This window comes from Branchiostoma floridae, chromosome 15 (assembly GCF_000003815.2).
Source record: "Branchiostoma floridae strain S238N-H82 chromosome 15, Bfl_VNyyK, whole genome shotgun sequence".
NCBI lineage: Eukaryota > Metazoa > Chordata > Leptocardii > Amphioxiformes > Branchiostomatidae > Branchiostoma > Branchiostoma floridae.
The window spans coordinates 6,954,919-6,974,079 of NC_049993.1; the positions used below are offsets into that span (position 1 = coordinate 6,954,919).

At 40.6% G+C, this 19,161-nt stretch overlaps 2 protein-coding genes across 16 annotated transcripts in view; one reads left to right on the forward strand and one right to left on the reverse strand.

Annotated features, from left to right (window-relative positions):
* Positions 1-18,269, reverse strand: part of LOC118432025 (single-stranded DNA-binding protein 3-like) — a 76,850-nt gene extending 58,581 nt beyond the window's left edge. For all 15 annotated transcript variants that reach the window (XM_035843525.1, XM_035843522.1, XM_035843518.1 and 12 more), the window contains exons 1-4: positions 18,091-18,269; positions 17,752-17,824; positions 17,499-17,560; positions 16,418-16,502 (exon numbers count right to left, since the gene is read on the reverse strand). In XM_035843525.1, coding sequence (XP_035699418.1) covers positions 16,418-16,502; positions 17,499-17,560; positions 17,752-17,824; positions 18,091-18,146 — 276 coding nt within the window. In that variant the 5' untranslated portion in view covers positions 18,147-18,269. The remainder of the gene's footprint in view (positions 1-16,417; positions 16,503-17,498; positions 17,561-17,751; positions 17,825-18,090) is intronic.
* Positions 18,270-18,860: 591 nt separating this feature from the next.
* Positions 18,861-19,161, forward strand: part of LOC118432047 (ubiquitin-like-conjugating enzyme ATG10) — a 22,114-nt gene continuing 21,813 nt past the window's right edge. Inside the window, exon 1 of the mRNA XM_035843554.1 lies at positions 18,861-19,123. Coding sequence (XP_035699447.1) covers positions 19,019-19,123 — 105 coding nt within the window. The 5' untranslated portion in view covers positions 18,861-19,018. The remainder of the gene's footprint in view (positions 19,124-19,161) is intronic.

The following is a 19,161-nucleotide window of genomic DNA, read 5'->3' on the forward strand; positions in this document are numbered from 1 at the left end:
ACTTACGCAATCTACGGTGGAAGTAATAAGAGCATACATACAGGCTGAAACATTGTCCAGAAAACATACATGAAGACAGATGACAACTGTTCTTTTCCTTGTATCTACTGAGCACATAAAAATCCCCCCTCCCGATTCGGAACGAGTTTCCTGACGTCAATCTGCCCGGCTGCGATTGGATTCCCCACGCAGCAACTGATGCTCTGATTCCCCCCGCCCGTACTGTCAGAACGAAGAAATGTCACAGGCAGACAAACACATTAGCCATCGTGGCCAATCTGTTCACCCATTTGTCATGTACCGGGGCAACGATTTAGTAGCCCCCTTTGTAACTAGCGCCAAGTGACCAAGAAATAATATGCCTAAACTTCATTGATTAGTGTTAATTAGGTACAAAACATTTAAACCCAATTTGTACGGGTCAGGAGGGTGGTGGTTAGGAACTGCTCATTGGATTACAACGTAGCCAGAAGGCATCAGCCATATAAATCATGTCGGAGTGTCAACGTGCCAACTGGCAATTCTCGCTCCCATTTCCGAACAAAGACCGCTTTTGTACGCTTCCCCTCATCCGTGATCACCTGTTAACGGCGGCCGACTGATACCTTGTTTCCCGTCGGGATCGGAACCCACAACTTTCGCAGAAATCCTGTCAAATCAAAATGAAACTGACAACACCTATAATCTCCGCCGTCTCTACCCATATCCAGACTGATCGAACCATATTTTAACCCAAACCCCAAAACTGCCACAACCTAAGCGCTTGTTGGTTCGGCGCAGTCTTTAGAGAATAGGACGCAGTTTTTCAAGCTACGGCAAGAGCTGCAGGGTATGACTGATTTTGTCACAAACCACCTTTGCCACTGATCACATAATACATCAGGTAGACTGTGCGATATCTGACTCAACACAATCCACAAGAGAGGCCTACTCCTGCTGCATGGGTTGTTCATGCTAAATGATGTTTCATCCCTCTGACATAACAAAATTAAGAGGCCAGAAAAATCTTTTGAATCGCAGAAAATAGTTGACTTAATATCCCAGATTTTTGTCTCAAAATTATGATAAAAGTATAGAAATTGTCTTGTTCTTTAATGTTTTACAAAAACATCCAGAAAGTCATCCTCAGAAAACCTGGATTTGCATGCTTTCTTGACGACTATTTTCGACATTGCCCTAAGTTATGGATTTGAAACAATGCATGGTTTATGCTAGTGATAGCCAAAGATTTTTATATGTAAAACACTCTTTTTTTTATTCACTTGCAGCCAAATTTTCCCACAACTGTTCCTGTCAAAATTGTACTTGACCTGTCCCTTAGTAGACAACATTGAACAAAGCCATTATGATATTGAGAAGTGATAAGTGTGGTTATAGAGCAACACTCAAGAGCATGGAATTGACGACACAATATCCATCCTACCCTCTTGATAACACCTCCACTGGACAAGCACCCCTTCACTGCTCCATCCTGAATCAATCCTGTAAACACTCATGGGTTGTTAGAACCTTGAAGTTAAATGCTGGCCTATTGAAAAAAGGTTATGCTCTTTGCCTGTAGCCTGATAGAGCTGAAATTTAGAACAGTCTATTGACTCTGACCTTCGTTACAAGATTGTCATGACAATCATTTGGTATTTATGGCTTTGGCTATCCCTCATTTCCCTACATTTTGTTGAGCAAAAATAAAACTAAATGTCGTCAGAGGGACCTATGAGTCATGCGAAATGTGGTAACACATGGCGTTCTCTTAAATTTTGCCTAATGAATGAATGAATGAATGAATGAACATTATTGCTCGACAGACGGCGTACAATGCATGGCAACTACTAGCTGCACAGACAACAGTACTACAATGCTACCTACAGAACAACTTAATACTAGCTCAAGAAATATTTATCTCTAAGGCTTTCTACAGCTTGTTAAGATCCTATATTTACTGCATGCTTTGAAAGCGACAGTTTCTTTCTAGACGTGTCAAGATGTTTGAACCAAGAAGAAAAACTGGAGGCCTGATTTAAGTCCAAAGTTATCTTTCTTCCTTAGAAGCCTAATACAGTAACTTGTAAGGGATACAAATTTGGTTTTGGTTTGGTTTTGTTTGGTTATACAGATCTCCATTAGTGACAGATATGTCACTATTCTTCCTGGAGTCCAGGTGATTTGTAGAGAATCACCAATTCTAGACGGAAGGCACCATCGCACACCGCACCATCGCACGTGTGGGGGTTCTTTTAACGTGCCTGGGGTATAGCTCTCCCCAGACACGGGACCTCCATTTTACGTCCTATCCGAGGGACGGCCGAGCTAAGTACTCATTTTCACCTGAGCAAAGTGAGGAAAGTCGTGTAAAGTGCCTTTCCCAAGGGCACAAGATCGGTAACACGGCAGCAGGATTCCAACCCGCAACCTCTCGGTCATGGGCCAAACACAGTCCCGCTGCGCTATGTGGTCCCAATTGGTGGCAATCGGCTATCATAGCAGACTGGCGATTAAGAAAGGGGAGGCTGGAAGCAAGAAAAACTCTCCCGAGGAGCACACTTCTAAACTCCTCAAGTGTCAGCAAAACTTCCTGTGACAACTTATCCAAACCTCAGCTGCAGCCAACTCACTTTTGTCTCAGTGTGCTTCTGGCTTCAGGCCAAAATGGTTCCCCCTTACCCCCCTCCCCCTTCATACAACAAAGGAGAAACTATAAATATTGCCAAACTGTTATTTCCATCTTTAATCAATTACTGTACCAGATACTACTGAAGAGACATTAAAGCAGTCATTAATGCTTAAGTTTAATAAACTGGATAGCTTCTACTTTTTTGAAATATATATAAGTATAATTGAAATCTGTACTAGAAAAATCATTGATTATCCTAATCCTAGGACAAATGCCGATTGAAGTCTGTCCTAGGAAAAGCTCTGATCGCGATCTATCCTAGGACAATTTGCAATTGTCCTGAATAGCAATCTCTACTGTGACATACATATATGTATATACATATTATAAGGTAGTTTAATGTTCTACAACTATCGAAGTACATGTATATGAGTGTATAGTTGTGGACAAGCAAGCAAAATGCTTTGAAACAATTTGCACCTACGGCTAGGTCAGACTGCAATGGTTGCAAAGCTTCATCCAAAACCAGACTAATCAAGTTGATATGTTGAATGTGTTGATTACATTTTCAAAACCAACTTTAGCTTAGGCTTGAGTCTTGTTAGCGGTCGTGTATATTTGTCTTCCAAGCATATCTTGGCACCTTAAAATAACAGTATACTTTATAGGCAAGATACACATACAAATCGAGGCTCGAAAGAAAAACATTACTGCTAATCGCTTTTGACAGTCACATTCATGCCAAGAAAAAAAATCAAGAAGTCTCCAGTAACGAAATCAAAGTTTTGGCAAAAATATATCTTTCGGTCAACTTCAAAGTGTAGCCTATGCCAGGCACCTGTTTGGGCTTTTCACTTGGTGATGCCACCAGGTCTGCAGCAACTGCCTATAGTACCAAAATAGCCTGACTTGCTTGAGGGGACAAGTGTTGCTCCAATGCTGAGAAGGTCGTCCTCACCTACATCTCGAGGAGGAACTGCATATCCTTGAGTCCACTCGTAGCTTCATATCTGAGTGTCCTTCAGCACCAACCAGATTTATATACAGGGTTTTGGCTTCTTGTAAGCTTACAGTATGATGACAAATATAAGCATGTTTCAAAAGTTGTTACCAGCATCTGCTATCATTTTATATACAGTCGATGTCAATATCAAGAAAAGTGATTTTCTTGTCAGTCTTCTAAATCACAGAATAGTAGGCCGGAACAATGATGAAAGACAGATTTTCCAATCCCTAATCAATACGTCGAAAAAAAGTTTCTAAATGGCTGGTTACATTTAACATTAGTTCAGCTTTCTCGGAGGGGTAACCTATATCCTTTGTTTTAAAACAAAAAGGACATTTAGGGATACCAAGTCAACAGACGTTGCAACATTTTGAAAATAGTTGAAATATTTTGAAGATATTGCAATTTGAGTCCACCGCCTGTTGACTTCATATTTTTTTTTGAAGCAACAGATTCAGGTTAGTCGCGGATAACACCGTTCGTTACACATCCCTGCTGAAAATGCGGCTGAAAAACAAGACCGACTGGCTATAAAAAACATTCCTGCCAAAGTTTCAACCCTCTACCAGGACATACAGAAGCTCTTCTGATGAGGATATTAATAGAGCCAGCATACGATAAACTCCTTTGTTATCAACCTCTATGGATACAATGACCTTCATAGGCTCCAACATCTCAGGGCTGCTTCATCTTATACCTGAAACTGTGAAAGGGGATGCTCACTAAGAAAGCATTCTTCAAAAAAAGCTAACAATTCTTTTCAATTGCTTCATAACATGCAGCATTTTTTTCTTAAATTTATCAGTAAATTTATAAATCATATAATCCTTACCTTCTGTGTATAATCATAAATGGCCAAGGACTTGCTAGATTATCTAATGGAATGGCCCTAAGTTGTTGAAGCTCTAACACCAAGGGATCTGACTGAGAAAGCATTCTTTTAAAAAAGGCTAACATTTATTTTCAATTGCTTCATAATATGCAACATTTTTTTTTAAATTTATAAATCAGATAATCCTTCTATTGTATAATCATAAATGGACTTGCTATGTTATCTAATGGAATGGCCCTAAGTTGTTGGAGCTCTAACACAGAGGGATCTGGGTCCCAAACTCCTGTGCTTGTTGATCCATACAGGTATGTCCCCCTGGCAGGCTGAGACAAGTATACTGTTACATGGAGGGAGCCTATTCCAAGCCGCTTAAACAAACAGCCAGCCAGCGGGAGAAACCAGACCCAAGCAAGGACCAGCACCAAGTGGTGGGTTCTTGAGGGTCTTTAGGTTTTGACACTGTGGAGTGCTTCCCAGTCTTTACTTGGCACAACAGAGAGGGTTGATGATCAAGCCGTGCCCTGCTGACATACCACAGGGCACAGGGTACCAAACAGGATGAAAACTGCTGACAGTCCAACATACATACTACCTGTTGATGACTAGAGGGGTGGAATTGATTGGGATTGTTTACTTCACTGAAGACTCCCTTTCCTCTTGGCTGCCATCACTGAGTAAGGCCATGTTAATTTGATTATATGGATGACATCCACACTGAATATACCATACTGTGTGTGTTCAGTCAATTGTTCAACCTTCCTGACCACTGGACATGGATTTCAAAATGAAGGGAACTTTTTTGGCCAAACTTCTTTTTTTATTCACACACATCAGTTTTGGGCTTCCCAGTGGATGCCATCCATATCAGCATATCAACATGGTCTAACCCCTTGAGTGACCCAAACTGTATTTGTGTGAACCTTGACTGAACTGAACTGAACTGAACTTGACTCTATGTTTTATACTTTACACACATATTTCTTCAGACTAAGTTCAATCCATTGTATCAAGGAGAAGCAGCTGCTTTCACCAAGAAACCTTGCATGCAACGTATCACAAATTGACAAAACATCTTTATGGACATGGCTATGCAGCCAACCCTCTTGTTGCAGTCAGTATCAGTCTGTCCCTACATACAAGTGAGGTCATCTTGATACAGTGCCAACAGGCCACCTTCCACACCCTACGAACTAGCCCAATCTTGACACCTAGCCATTGTCACTTCTCCGAGTCAACAAACAGTCGTTAGCTAAACAAGCCAGCAAAACAGGCTCTTGAAAAGAAAGTGTGCAAACCTTTTGTTGATGATCACACTACAGTAATGCCTATCATAGTAATACAAACACATAACATGCAATGTGAACTCCCATATAGAATATATGGTTATACTATTTCACATGGTTTGCAAATGAAATCTATCACACAAAGTTACTTTTTGTGGCGTGTTTTTTCTAGTGGTTGTGCTTGGGTGAGGACAATGTTCTCGATGCTATTTTGAAAGGAATTTTTACATGCTTTGCTTCCAAATGGTAAGTACGGAACACAACCACTGAAAGGTGTTGAGGTATCCTTTGGAACTGTTGTCATGCATGGTCAGCAGTCAAGCACAAACTAGATAATTGGTGCAACAACAAAAGATAACTCTACATTAGCTGTAACATATACATGTACATTCTTAGTGACCTGTCAAACATTTTATTTTGTTGAAACATGTTTACTCCAAATATGACAAATTCAAAACCTGCAAACTCGTGTTAACAGTCCGTGCAAAGAATAGAGAGAACGTTTGACCAGTCGCTGCATGTATCCTGACATAATTTGCTAATTGCGCATGTAAAAGTTGGGAAGAATAAGGTAGCTATTTTTTGTGTGGTAGAATTTATGTACCTAACAGGAGTTCAAGTTCGCACTGTGACCTTCAAGCCACTGCACTTTACCCTTGTGTCTTGGAAGAACAGAAGAAACAAGTTATGTCCTTACTTCAGTCCCAGACACATTCTTGACAGAATTGTTGGGTGTGCAAAGGTCAGGTTTTTGGCTGGAGGTCCCCAAGGCTAGATTCCCTGTGGAGCCAGAACTCAGCACCGCCCAAGGCCAGCTGCCAGCCAGGACACTGGCTTCTAAACGGACGGAGTGACCAACCTGTCTAACGTAACCAAACAAGTGGCATTCCTATTACCTGTATATTCATATAGTCTTGCTGTATTTTTCACAAAATTGCAATGAAAAACTTGGTCTGTTGCGAATGAAGATTGTATCAAACTCAAAGTGATTTACACCGCCCAAGACCAGCTGCTAGGTGGGACACAGGGTTCTAAACAGACCAAGTGACCAACCTGTCTAACCTAACCAAACAAGTAGCATTCCTCCTACTTGTTTATTCATATAGTCTTGCTGTCCTTCACAAAATTGAAATTGGTAACTTCTTTACCTTTGGGAAATGAACTTGAAGATTGTATCAAAGTGATTTAGACTATTGCAGCATAATCGTAACCTTACTCTGTTCTTTACTACAAGTTGTTCATACTCCTTGAAAGTCTTGGAGTCAGCTAAAAAGAAGAAAAAAACTAAAATAGGACATTCTAGCAAAGGACCTTGTCTGGTGTAACAAAGCTATCAGGTATCATGACCTATGACCTGCAAGAGATCTCCTAAGGTTAGCTGTCTGGCTCTTCCCACAACCTTCCATACTCCCTCCTTTCCTGTGACCTGCAAAGAGCTTGGGGAACCTCTGTCTCCAACACAGCAGGGAATTAGACATCTAAATTCTTCTTAATACTTTTGGTATACTTTAATCTTGTAAGAGAAACTAAAAATGTCCAGTTTATACAATCTACAACATTTGGAAGCATTAATACGTATAAATACTAATTTTGTTTAACGTTGAACCAAGACAAAAGGTGTTGCAGCTCATGATCGACCGTAATCCTTTTCATCCTAAGCTTTGCTTCCAAGTGGTGTTTTGTCTGGATACAGACCTTCTCTCTTAAGGGTGATTACCTGAGATGTCAGTGGGTAGGATGTGCTGATGTAACGGCTGGGAAACCATCGGAGGTGAGGTATCTATCCTTGTCCTCCAACAATCCCAGCTTGTCTCTTCAAAAGTAGCTAAAATCCCCAGGAAATCCCATCTGCCCTTTCACCAAACATCCTAATACTGGCGGGGGAAGACTTGGTTCATGTCCTCGGGCAAGGGCAGTAAGAGAGAGAGAGAGCAACGGCCAAATTCAAAATGCACAAAACCTTCCGTTTCTTTGGAAGTATGTAAGCGAAGATTTTCTTTACTCTCAGATACTCACTTCTACCTTCTGGGAACGGCGCAACAACAATACACAGCCTTGATCGCAGATTTGACAGTCTTTTTTCAAGCCCTAGTATTTGACTAATCTTTTGGGTTTTCAGAACTTCACTCTTCTTTGAACTACGGATTACATTCCCTTTTCATCAGGACAATAAAGCAAACCTGTAAATTTACTGGAAGTAAGGAACTAGCTTCACTATTGATCATTTGATGGGTCGTCATCCAAACATTAATTTATATCTCGCTTCCATGCTGCTATAGTGTTAAACTCACGCTCAGTCATCAAGACCAGTCAGAACCAGTTTATGATCAACTACCATACTTGAATATTGTCTTGTCTCTTTTATACTTTATCTTGTCAAGCTTAATAATACAAGCTGCAAACCTTAAGGTAGAATCATTCTTTTTTACCACATGACAAGACATGAAAACACAGAAAATCTTGACTCTTTCCTGATAGTTTTACTATGATTTTGGGCATTTTAAAGCACAAAGAACAGATTCTTTACTGCTATTTTGTGACGCCTGGCAGATCCGTGAGTGATAGCATACCTGTGGTGCAGACTTACACTTGACCAGTGACCTACCTTGTCCAGAGCGACACATTTGATACACCACTTCATCTGACATAAAACACAGGCCAGGTGGAGTTTCAGCGGTCACTGTTGTTGTCTCTGGGTCGCTTTCAAACACACCTGTCTATGACTCAAGCCTCTTGGAATGCTGAAAACTATCTATGTCAGGCAAGGCTTTACAAGTACACACCTTCACAAATCATAAAGCCAAAAGTGTGACGACAAAAAAGTTTGAGATTTCCAGTCATTCCGTTTTATTTGCATTTAGAACAGTATAACCAGTACACAATGTATTTGAACCTGCACTATGCTCAATGCAATGATGATCTCAAGGTGTTTTTGTTTGTTTGCTTGTTTCATTTGATCTACCTGAAAGACAAACTATCTTCTGTCAAAATACAACCTCAATGTAATGCTTGCGATCAGTTAGCTCCTCACAGCAAGCTTAGAAATTGAATTAACAAAGGCTGGAAAACACAAGAAATTATGCGGTCACTCGTACACTATATGAAATTTACAGCCTTATGTACTTGAATGCTTTGTAGTTCCGCGCCACTTATTCTCGCCTTAACAATACTTAGCAACAACAATATCAACTTTTTCACCGCGGATTAAATATAGCAATAGCTGGCAGCCACATATCACTCTCCTCACAACAACAATAGCGTGTGTACAATCCAAATTTCACGGCTAACAAGTGCATTATGGAGATGTCTCCTTGGCGGTAAGTGACCGTTATACAACAGCGGCGTCGGACACCTCCTTCCCGTGACACCGCGCCCGCGGATCGATATCGCCGTGGCGATGATCAATGCCCGACAGCGGGCAGCAGCAACAACACCGTTAGAAATAGAACAATGAATGGGTCCGATTGGTGGAATCGGGTCAAGTCTTACATCATAGACAAACCTACTTATGATCTGTAGTGGCAGTTTCCAATAATTGTCCATACAGCGGGCAAGGAGGGGGTGGTTCAACCAACAAAACTGGAGCACTGTTTTCTGCTATCACCGGTAGAATGCTTATTGTCTTTCTAAGAATCCTCTAGCAATTTTAGCCTATGATTTCTTGCGATAATGCATTTGCAAGGGTTGAATTTAACACAAATAACTGATATTTTGGGGGGCATGAAAAACATATAATAAGTTGGCCAAGAGTTATATGTACATACTACCAGCTGCAAACTGTACTCCCAAAACATGTAAATTCGAACTTGAAATTCTATTTACAAATACAGGCTGTAAGAAAATCACTCAAGGCGCCCACGTGACTATTTATCAGCCTTCTGTTCAAAGTGTCCTTGGAAACATCTTCTTGTGGTGAGACACAAAGATGAGCTGTCCTTCAATTTAGGGCACACTGAGTGACTGACTTGCTTTCATTCCTGAGAATAGAACACTACAAAACACAAGTTGCAAGTCTATAAAACTATGTCACTAACTAGGCCGCAACAGAACAAATTGCAAACAGATTGACAGAATGCTTTTAGAACTAGAGTTCGGCGACCTCATACCTCCATGAAAATTTAGAGCTTTCGTAAATTTCATGCAATTGACTAACAAATTAACATAATTTATGCATGGTGTTGTTCATCATTGACTAACGTACACATGTCACAATTATAAAATTCCCATTATTAATGATAAAGTGGTTTTGCAATTTTTACATAAATTATGCAAATAAGTTCCTCATTACCATATTTGGTATCTGCTTATATTCCACCTATCATAATTAACATGTGTTACATGTATTGAGGTCCAGTTATTGAAAACAATGGAGCTATACAATTTCCTCATTAATTATGCAAATTTCGTCCTCATTTGCATAACATGTATATCATTATGAACATCTTTACCTAAGCTACCTGCATGCTTAAAATGCAGGCAATCCGTCGTTCCTTTCTGCACTTATCCTCTTTGGAGTGTCTTGACAAAAACACCCCTGCAGTTCCACAATTAAATGTTAGGGGGCTGAAACTTGCCCCACTTGTTTATGGCACTAAAAGCTATCTACCACCTAAATGTCAAGACCATAGCATGTCTGGAACAAGAGATACATTGAAAAAACTGCTATGATAGAATATTCTCATTAATTATGCAAATGTGCTCCTATTTTGCATAATTAGTATTTCATTTTGTACAACATTGTCTGAGGTACCTACATACCAAAAATGATGACAATCCGTTGTTCCCTTCTTGAGTTATCCTCTTCAGAAGTTTTTGACAAAAATGCCCCTGCTATCCCAAAACTAAACGCTAGGGGGCCCAAACTTATGTCATTTCTTCCTGAGCACAAGAGCTATCTAATACTAAAAAATCGTGACCATAGCATGTTCAGAACACCGAGATAGCAAAACCGGAAGTTGCGCTGCAGTACCAAGGGGAGCCGCTAGGGGGCCCAAAATCTAATCATTTCCAGCTTTCATCACACACTACCAACACACCAAGTATGAAACCAATCCATCCAACCGTTCTTGAGTTATTTTGTTTACACACACACACACACACAAACACACAGACAGACACACAAACGCAGGGTAAAATATAACCTCCATGACATTTCATGGAGGTAATAAAGCTTTAAAATTTTCTGCAGGTAACAGTGCTTTTGTACCAATATTCTTAGGCTTAATAGCTATGTTCTAAACACTCCACAAAATATAAATGGTTTGTGAATGGAAGTACGTTCTGCGCTTGCTAAATAGACTGGTTATACACTGTACTGCTTCAGGTGCTACAAGCATGAATACCTTTGGACCATGACTCAATCCTTCTTTATCCTTTTGTATGCAACTTGTAGCTGGTAAGAAAACAGATCCTGTTACTGACTAAGGCAAATATGCCAGCCTCTTTCTTCACTGCCTGGCTTGAAGTCCCCAATCCTTATAAAAAGAAACTTGTTCGGCACTTCTTAAGATAATGGTTTACATTTCTAATGACATCTGTCCATCACTGTCTGGACTGACAGTTGAGTTCCGTCTACATGAACTCCAATACAAACAGGGGGGAAGGAACGCTGTCAGAGAAAGGCAAGTTCTGGCTGGTCTGTTTTCTCAACTCCTGTCTTCTAAAAACACACAACTCTGGGGTATGATGCAAGCACTTGTCCAACCAGCAATAAACAGTGGGGGAAGTTGGCACACTTGTGGGTGCTGTTTTGGCCCAAGTAAAATAGTCCGTAGAGTAGTTCTTTAACTAAAAAATGGTCAAAACAAAAATATAAGCACCTCATCTTTGAACTTCCAGGACTTCATTTTGCTATCTTTTTATTCTGCTTCAATAATATTCCAGAAAAACTTTGGTTTAGAATGTGTTCTCTTTATCTTGGACACAACATCTTGAATTATGTTGCCATAAACTTCGTCAAAAGTACAGACAAACGTTAGATTTATCTTTAATTTCCGGCAAGGAAATTAGACAGTAAATAATATGTCTAAATCTTTTCTATCTTTTTCTTTTTCATCGGACTAGCACCAAACCCTGCATTCTTCATTTTTGTACATTTGTATCTTATGTGTTCTTGGTCAGTTTAAAAAGATCTACGCACTGTCTAAGTCTTTAACTATTAATCATGCCATCACTAAAGCAATAGCATTCATTTGTATCATACAGATTAAATTTAGTTCTACCAAAGACATAAGGAAAAGTTAATATTCAAACACTTGCTCATTGAAAAAATGCTCATTGACAGGCTGCTTTTTTCACCTTTTTTTTCTAGTACCACAGTTCACATAAAGAAAACAACAACAAAAGAACAAACCATAAAATCTGTTGAACATATCCTGTCCAATAGCATCAAAAAGCACCGCCTCTACAGAAGTAACAAGTTTAAGAATATAATAAGATCCAGGAGTTGGTTCTATGTTCCCAGGTACCACCCAGGGCTGCACCTGGGCCTACCTTGGCATCTGTCCAACCTTCCCTTCCAACTGTCCTGAAAAGCTAACTAAACCATTGGCGCTGGCATTTGCTCAAGCCCCTATGGAGGTGAAGGTACACTTTCGACATACAACAAAGATCTCTTCCTTCTGAAGCTGTCAGCTTCGTAAGGACCTTTGGCCAACTTCAAGCAGCTACACCGCATTCAACATCCAGGAAAAGCTTGATCGAAACACATTTTTTAGTCTAGATTGAGTAGATTCACAAATTTTATCCTGATAAAGAAAAAAATGTCTCTGGTCAACTAGAATCTAAGAAATGATACCATATCTCATCAAAATATGATAAGATAAGGAGAAAGAAACAGGTTTATGTTGGAAAACCCAGCCATGATTTGTGAGCCCAGAGTGAAATTGATACAGTTGTAGCTGAGTGAGACAAGGTCACTACTGCCCAAGGTCAGAGGTCAGGTCAGCATGGGATGGCACCATACCAGGTCGCTGGCTCACCCAGCAAAAAGGTCTGTTCACCATCATTTGGGTTTGAATAGGCCTCAATACTCCTTACTCAGTAATAAGAAAAGGTAGGGGTGGGTACAGAAAATTTAGGTCCAGGTAAGGTCCAGGTCCCAACCTGAACCTAATTATCTGTGAAAACTTGGACAATACTGAAAACAATATTCTATTTCCCTAGTATAAAGGACTCTCCTCTACTTCGCTCTTGTTATTTTCTTGGACCTGTAAGCTCCAAAACACGTGAACGCCTGTTGGTATATGTTCATTTTCGAATCGGTCCAACATCTAGTCCACTGATTTTTTTCAGGTCTGTTTTTCTGGACTAGTCCAACGAGAGAAAAATGGCTTTGTACTGGTACGCTTTACCGATACCCACCCCTAAAAAGGGTATGAGTTACTCCTCAAAACCACAGCCAAAACAATTCGGACTTGAACCTGGACCAGGAAGCAATTATGACTTTAGTCAAAATTTTTCTTTGCTCGAAGAAAAAACACTTGCAGACAGGACCTCTTGGTAGTTATCATGTGATATGTGATAGGATACTTAACTGTCTTAAGTGCAGAAATGACCACTTAGAGAATGTGTTTTATATCTTTAAGGTATTGAACTGTTGTTTTATGATGTAACATTACACTAGTACACGTGGATATGTTCATGATGTTGTTAAAAGTTGCTGTTTGGGCTATACCACTCTTTAGCTTTGGTTACGCCTTACTCACAGGTCCTGATACTACGCGATCATATAGATTGCTCCTGGTCAATATTCCGTTCTGAAGTGAACAAACCTTGATGCAAAAACAACCCCAATGTCTTTAAAAACTCATTCTTAAAAAAATTAAACTACCTTGACCTCCTTTTGTCAGTCTAAACTAGACTCCAAATGAAAATCTATACTTCTAAATATTATAAAGTACAATACCCCATACCTCCTAGAAGAAGGTTGCAAATGCTTTGACTACATATAGAGTTATTCAATAACAGACCAATATGTGCCATATCTGGCGCTAGCCTGTGTGTACTATCAACCACTTTACTCCATAAGGACACCTCGATACAGAAACAGTTGGGTCTGTTGGCTTTATCCCCCATGGTCACTCCCTATCTCTGACCACATATGTCGCTCTAACTGACCAGTCAGACCAACAAAGGGCTTATAATGACCCATGCTATACCAACTCAATAGCACAAAACAACCAGAACCCTTGTCTCACTACGCCGAAAGTAAAACCACGACTGTGAAACAGTCTAGGTGGACACCGCATCGGGAAAAAATGTCCCCCTCCTCTCTCTCTCTCAAGAACCAAAAATGTTTTCCTCCATGCGACTGAAAACTTATCTGCCCTGCTTCCTCTGCACTTTGACCTGACACAAAGAAAGTGGCAGCGACCCAGGCACATGCTAGGTATAACCTTTCATCCAGTTCCTTTGTCTTGCAGCAAGCGACTCCAAGTCACGCTGCTTTGCAGACTGACGACACCAGGACTGGTGGATATCTTTCGCTGTAATGTTCTAAGGATTTCCCATCTTTACCTGTTGTTCCTGAGAACCTATTTTAACCCAAGGACTTATCAGAAAGACAAACAATTACACTGTAAAACACATGGCCCCCTTACTCTGTGTTGACTTGAGGTGGATACATAGTAAACAGGTTACTGTAATACCAAACAGACCATTCTCACATGGATGCACACAGGACTAGGTGCAACTCTAAATTGTTATTTTGTCTCTTCTCCAAATAATACCTTTGGCAAACTCCAACATGAAAAATAACAATACAACATACAACATAGACTGAGAAGTCAGCAAGGAGAACTGTGTTTTTTAGCAGTTATATTTTGAATACAAATCTATAGTAAAAATTCAGTCATTTCTTTCCTTTCCTTTCATTCAGTCATGAAATAAATCTGTAAAAGCACCTGCCCTTCACCCATCTTTCTCTGCTTTCATTAGTAAAACAACAAAAAACTTCATTTTATTGTATTAGCTACACTGAGACTGCTCAAGTTGGAATTGAGTTTCCAAAAGAGTATATGAAAATATGACAATCCTGTAAATAAATCTACAGCTAACAACAAAAGGATACAAAGCAAAACCAGTGGCCTTAAAAAAATGACACACTTTTCCATGATTTATGATATCACATTTCTACCTAAAACGAATACACACATCTACCCCATGATGAAAAAAAAAACCTTCCCTAGCAAGTAATGTGATCATTTCAACTATTTTTCTGTGCACGTTATATACATGTGATAAAAGCTGCCAAGCTAGACTGTTTTATTATTCCAGCCAGAAAGTATCAGTACCTTGTTCGAACCACTACCAACTGGCACGGGGGTGCTTATTCCATTGGCCTAATAAATACCTTTCCTTCCTAAGCTTGAATCCAAAGAAAAACCCTGTGAGATCTAATCTTACATAAACAGACATCACACTAGACCATGTTGCACTAATAAATCCATATCACTGGAAGAAATTATTTAACCAAGTGGATAAAATTGTGTTTTCATATGCTGACCACCCCCGTACTAATATGCAAAGGCCCTGCTGCACACTGTGTTACACTTGTGCATTTTGCAAGGGGCCAGTGAAAGGATTCGTCCCAGGACATTTGTAGTGGTTTCGCTCATTCCTCCGCACTAGGAGCGTTAAAACCTTGACAGGTAGCACCAATGTTGCCAGATCCCTTTGTGTGAGGCATCCTATTGTGTATCGAACCCTGCAGATCCCCCAGCCCACTGACACGACTGCTGTGAAAACGGCGTTTGTACCCCACATGGCCCCCCAGTGTGCCCAACACCTACAGCCACCAGCCAGCACAGGTAACAATAAACCAACCAAACACACAGCACAAGCACCACTCCCGAACTGCAGCATCCATGTTGACTCAAAAGGCAATAAAAACAGATTCTGGCACAAGATTGTGGAAAAAGAGCATCGGTAGGAAATGTTTAGGGGTGGGTGCCTGGGGCCATGCTCCCCACTCTTCTCATGCATAATGTATTCCCATTGAACAGTTGAATGCAGTTGCCAGTATTTGAATACACTTGGTATTGTTGCCTTGAACAGTGGTCTCAAAGAAAAGGACAAATTTCATGGCTATAAGCCATATTATCTGCCCTCTTGTAAGACTTTCAGTGAGGGATAACAAGTGTAGCTGTTACCAGCTCGCAGACAATGGCTCTTACTTTTACCCATCTCTGATTTATCAATCTAAAACTCCAAGACATCTTGGTTGATACCATATGCCACCAGAACATTCCACTTTGTCAAAGCAATTACCTTATCACAACCAGATCTTAGGTTTTCTTTGAAAAAAAAACACAACAACAAAATGAGAGAGCTATACTCAGTGTAACTTCCACAGACAATAAAAAAAGTCAGACCAAATCTTGTTTGTAAGGAGATATTCCAATACTAGGTCTTTCTGATTCCTCTGTCTTTATATTCTTGGATTTGCTTCATTTTCTTTCAAGACTATTATCTTTTGAGCACCGCCCAAGAAGCAATTACCTTTGCTTTTTATCCTTTATAGACTGGTGAGGAGTACACTACCTTTTCACATCGTACCAAAGGTCGCTGCCAAGTAACCAATGACGAGGCAGCTCTCCGCTTTATTTGCAACCAAACTGATCATGCTATTTGGCTGTTGAGCATGCAACAACAATACTCTAGAAGAAATCATTGGGACAACTCACATAGTCATGGAACGCCTTGGCTTCGGATGAATGTTCACAAGTATCTCTCCTCTCTGGTGCTGCACAGTATAAATCCCAGAAAACACTGGAGGAGAGAAAAATACAGTCAATGGAGTCAATCAAACAACGGAACACAACAAACCTGCTCGTACGTTCAACACGCAAACAAGTCGAACAATTCGTTACAACCTCGTAACCGACAGGGCTTCTTTCAAGACGCTACGTCTTTTGCACAGTGGGGACGAAAGACCACAAAAGGGGAAACTCAAAGCGTGAGACAACGGTAACATTACACCACTCCATACAATCTGCACAGTTACAAACAACAATCAAGAGTATAGTGGAACATCTTGTAAAACAAGGGGGTAACTTTTTCACTTAGTGCACTCTAAGAAACTACATGCCAATATTCTCCTTGTCTCGTATTAATATTTTTCTGCACTATTTTTTCACACCATTGTTGTTTTCAAGCATGCTTTGATAAAATCTTACCTATGTACACTCATACCTAAATACCTTAGAGTGGTAGCACTGAGCAAGGATTAGTATAAATAGGCAACAAGGGCCATCAAAAATGAAAACATGTACATAGTCATATCACCATAACGTAATCAATATCACAGAATTACAATAGCATACCACATGTATTATCCGGCTTACAACTTCAAAAGAAACAGCTTAACGTTCATAAAGGGGTAGCCAGCAGCTCAGCAAGTTGCGATATACATTGTGAAATGATATTAAGAAATTAATCTATAAAAAAATATCCATACCTGAATTAAGATCATATTGTATTAAGTGCACTTGTCTCATATTTCTACACTTTCACTTACGAGTTTAATATACTATAGAACTACTAGAATGGTACCAACTTTTGCTAGTTTTCTCGAGTTCGTTTTATGTGCAAAATCATAGTAAAAGTAAACACATTTTGCAATAACTGAAATAATCTAGACTATAATTTTGCAGTTTCGAAGGATTTACCAATTTGATAGTGATGTGTATTACTTTGTTCACTACACACGCAGTCGATTTCACACACATACTGTAAGTTACCAAAACCAAACATATGATCGCTTACCACCACCACGAATGAAGAAACCCAGGAGGCTCTCCTAACGTTATATTTTTCTCCCATCTTATCTGTGTGGATCACAAAGAAACAAGAAATTGTGAGCGAACTGACAAAATAACACAATCGTCAGTAGGAGTGGTATAAATCGGAAATCACGGCGAAATCCCAGAGGCGGGAGGTTATAAAAATTCAAAATGGTGGCCAGTGGCCTGACACAAAGAGTTTGCGGCGAGAGTGACCCATAGTGCCGAGAACGTACCTCCGACAGGAACGTCTGTGCAGCTTTCTGTGCTCCGACATGAAGCAAGTACTCGTAAACATATAACGCTAGCCTGCAAGGAACCAAAGAAAACGTGATCAGCCAAGTCGCAAGACGTGCACCAAGTTTACAATCTGGTAAGAGCGGGAATCACAAAATACTAGCCATTATTCATACGAGGTGGAGAGAGCAGGGGAAGGGGGTACCCCCGAAAATACGACCCCGCGTGCAGCAATACAGAGGCCGAACTCGCCGATCCAACCACACGGTCCCCCAGACGAAAACCTGAATTTTCTATTTCTCAGCTCAAAATCGACGCAAAATATAAAGTTGACTTACTTTTCCCTTGCTTGGTTATCCGAGGGTACAGTGCTACCTTTCCCCTTGGCGTACATGCTGGATAGCTGGACTGTCACGCACCTGTCAACCCATCAAGCCCCAGCCCGACCCGGTAACCATGGAAACACGATGATGACTTGTCAAAAGGTCTTCGCTGATTGGTCCATTTGTTTGGCGGGAGACAGCCCATACTTGAAGCTATAATTTTCAAAACCCACGTGACTGTAAGTTGATACCTGATTGGCTACTGTTGAATTAGCCACTTCATTGATGGTGCTGTGCATTTCTGCAATGGCTCCCCCGTCCTTGTGTGTTTGTAAAATATTATCTTACCCGTCCTAGAATATTAGTAAAGATAATGAGCAGCAGGCACATAGAAATTATATCCTTTTACCTTTTCATAAGTGAATATCATGTCTTTCTGGGTCGTCAGGATTGCAATAAACCAAACACCAACGAAACAACAAAGATATCGGGAGGTAGCGCCACTGATTGGAAGAGCCAAGTTTGTGTAGCGCAACACCGCTAATACTTGCTGGGATTTTGTAACTTTATTTGATAATTTGTTACAACCGTAGGGTTTCCCTTTCCCCTTCCTGAATCAGATATACCATGACGAAGCCTTCCTGTTTGTGGGCTTCAGGAGTACAATGAGCGCGCGCTGAACGGTGTTATTTCCTGGCGTCCTGCGCTACGAGCCAAAAAATACAACCCGCAAAGGAGAAAGCTTCTCTCCCCCTTCTCCTGCGAGCTGCTTGTGAGTATCGGTCGGAGGTCAGCCGCTGTTTTTATCGATTTTGCGGGGGCGTCTGGAGACAAATATTTACCTCACGTGATAGGCAAGTCCCCTTTCCATTCGCCAAAAACTTATTAGCTCTTGAATCTACAATGCACCCTCCCGCCGGAGTTAGATCATTTCCCCTGCAAGATGGCCGCCGGTACCCTGACTTGGTGCCGGTTCAAAGATGAAGCTTCCCAGCTTCTGAGACATTCAGAACGAATAAAGGACGGCTGGGAATGGACAGAAGTCGAGGTAAAGACACGTTCTTTCGTACTGGTCAGACAGAATGT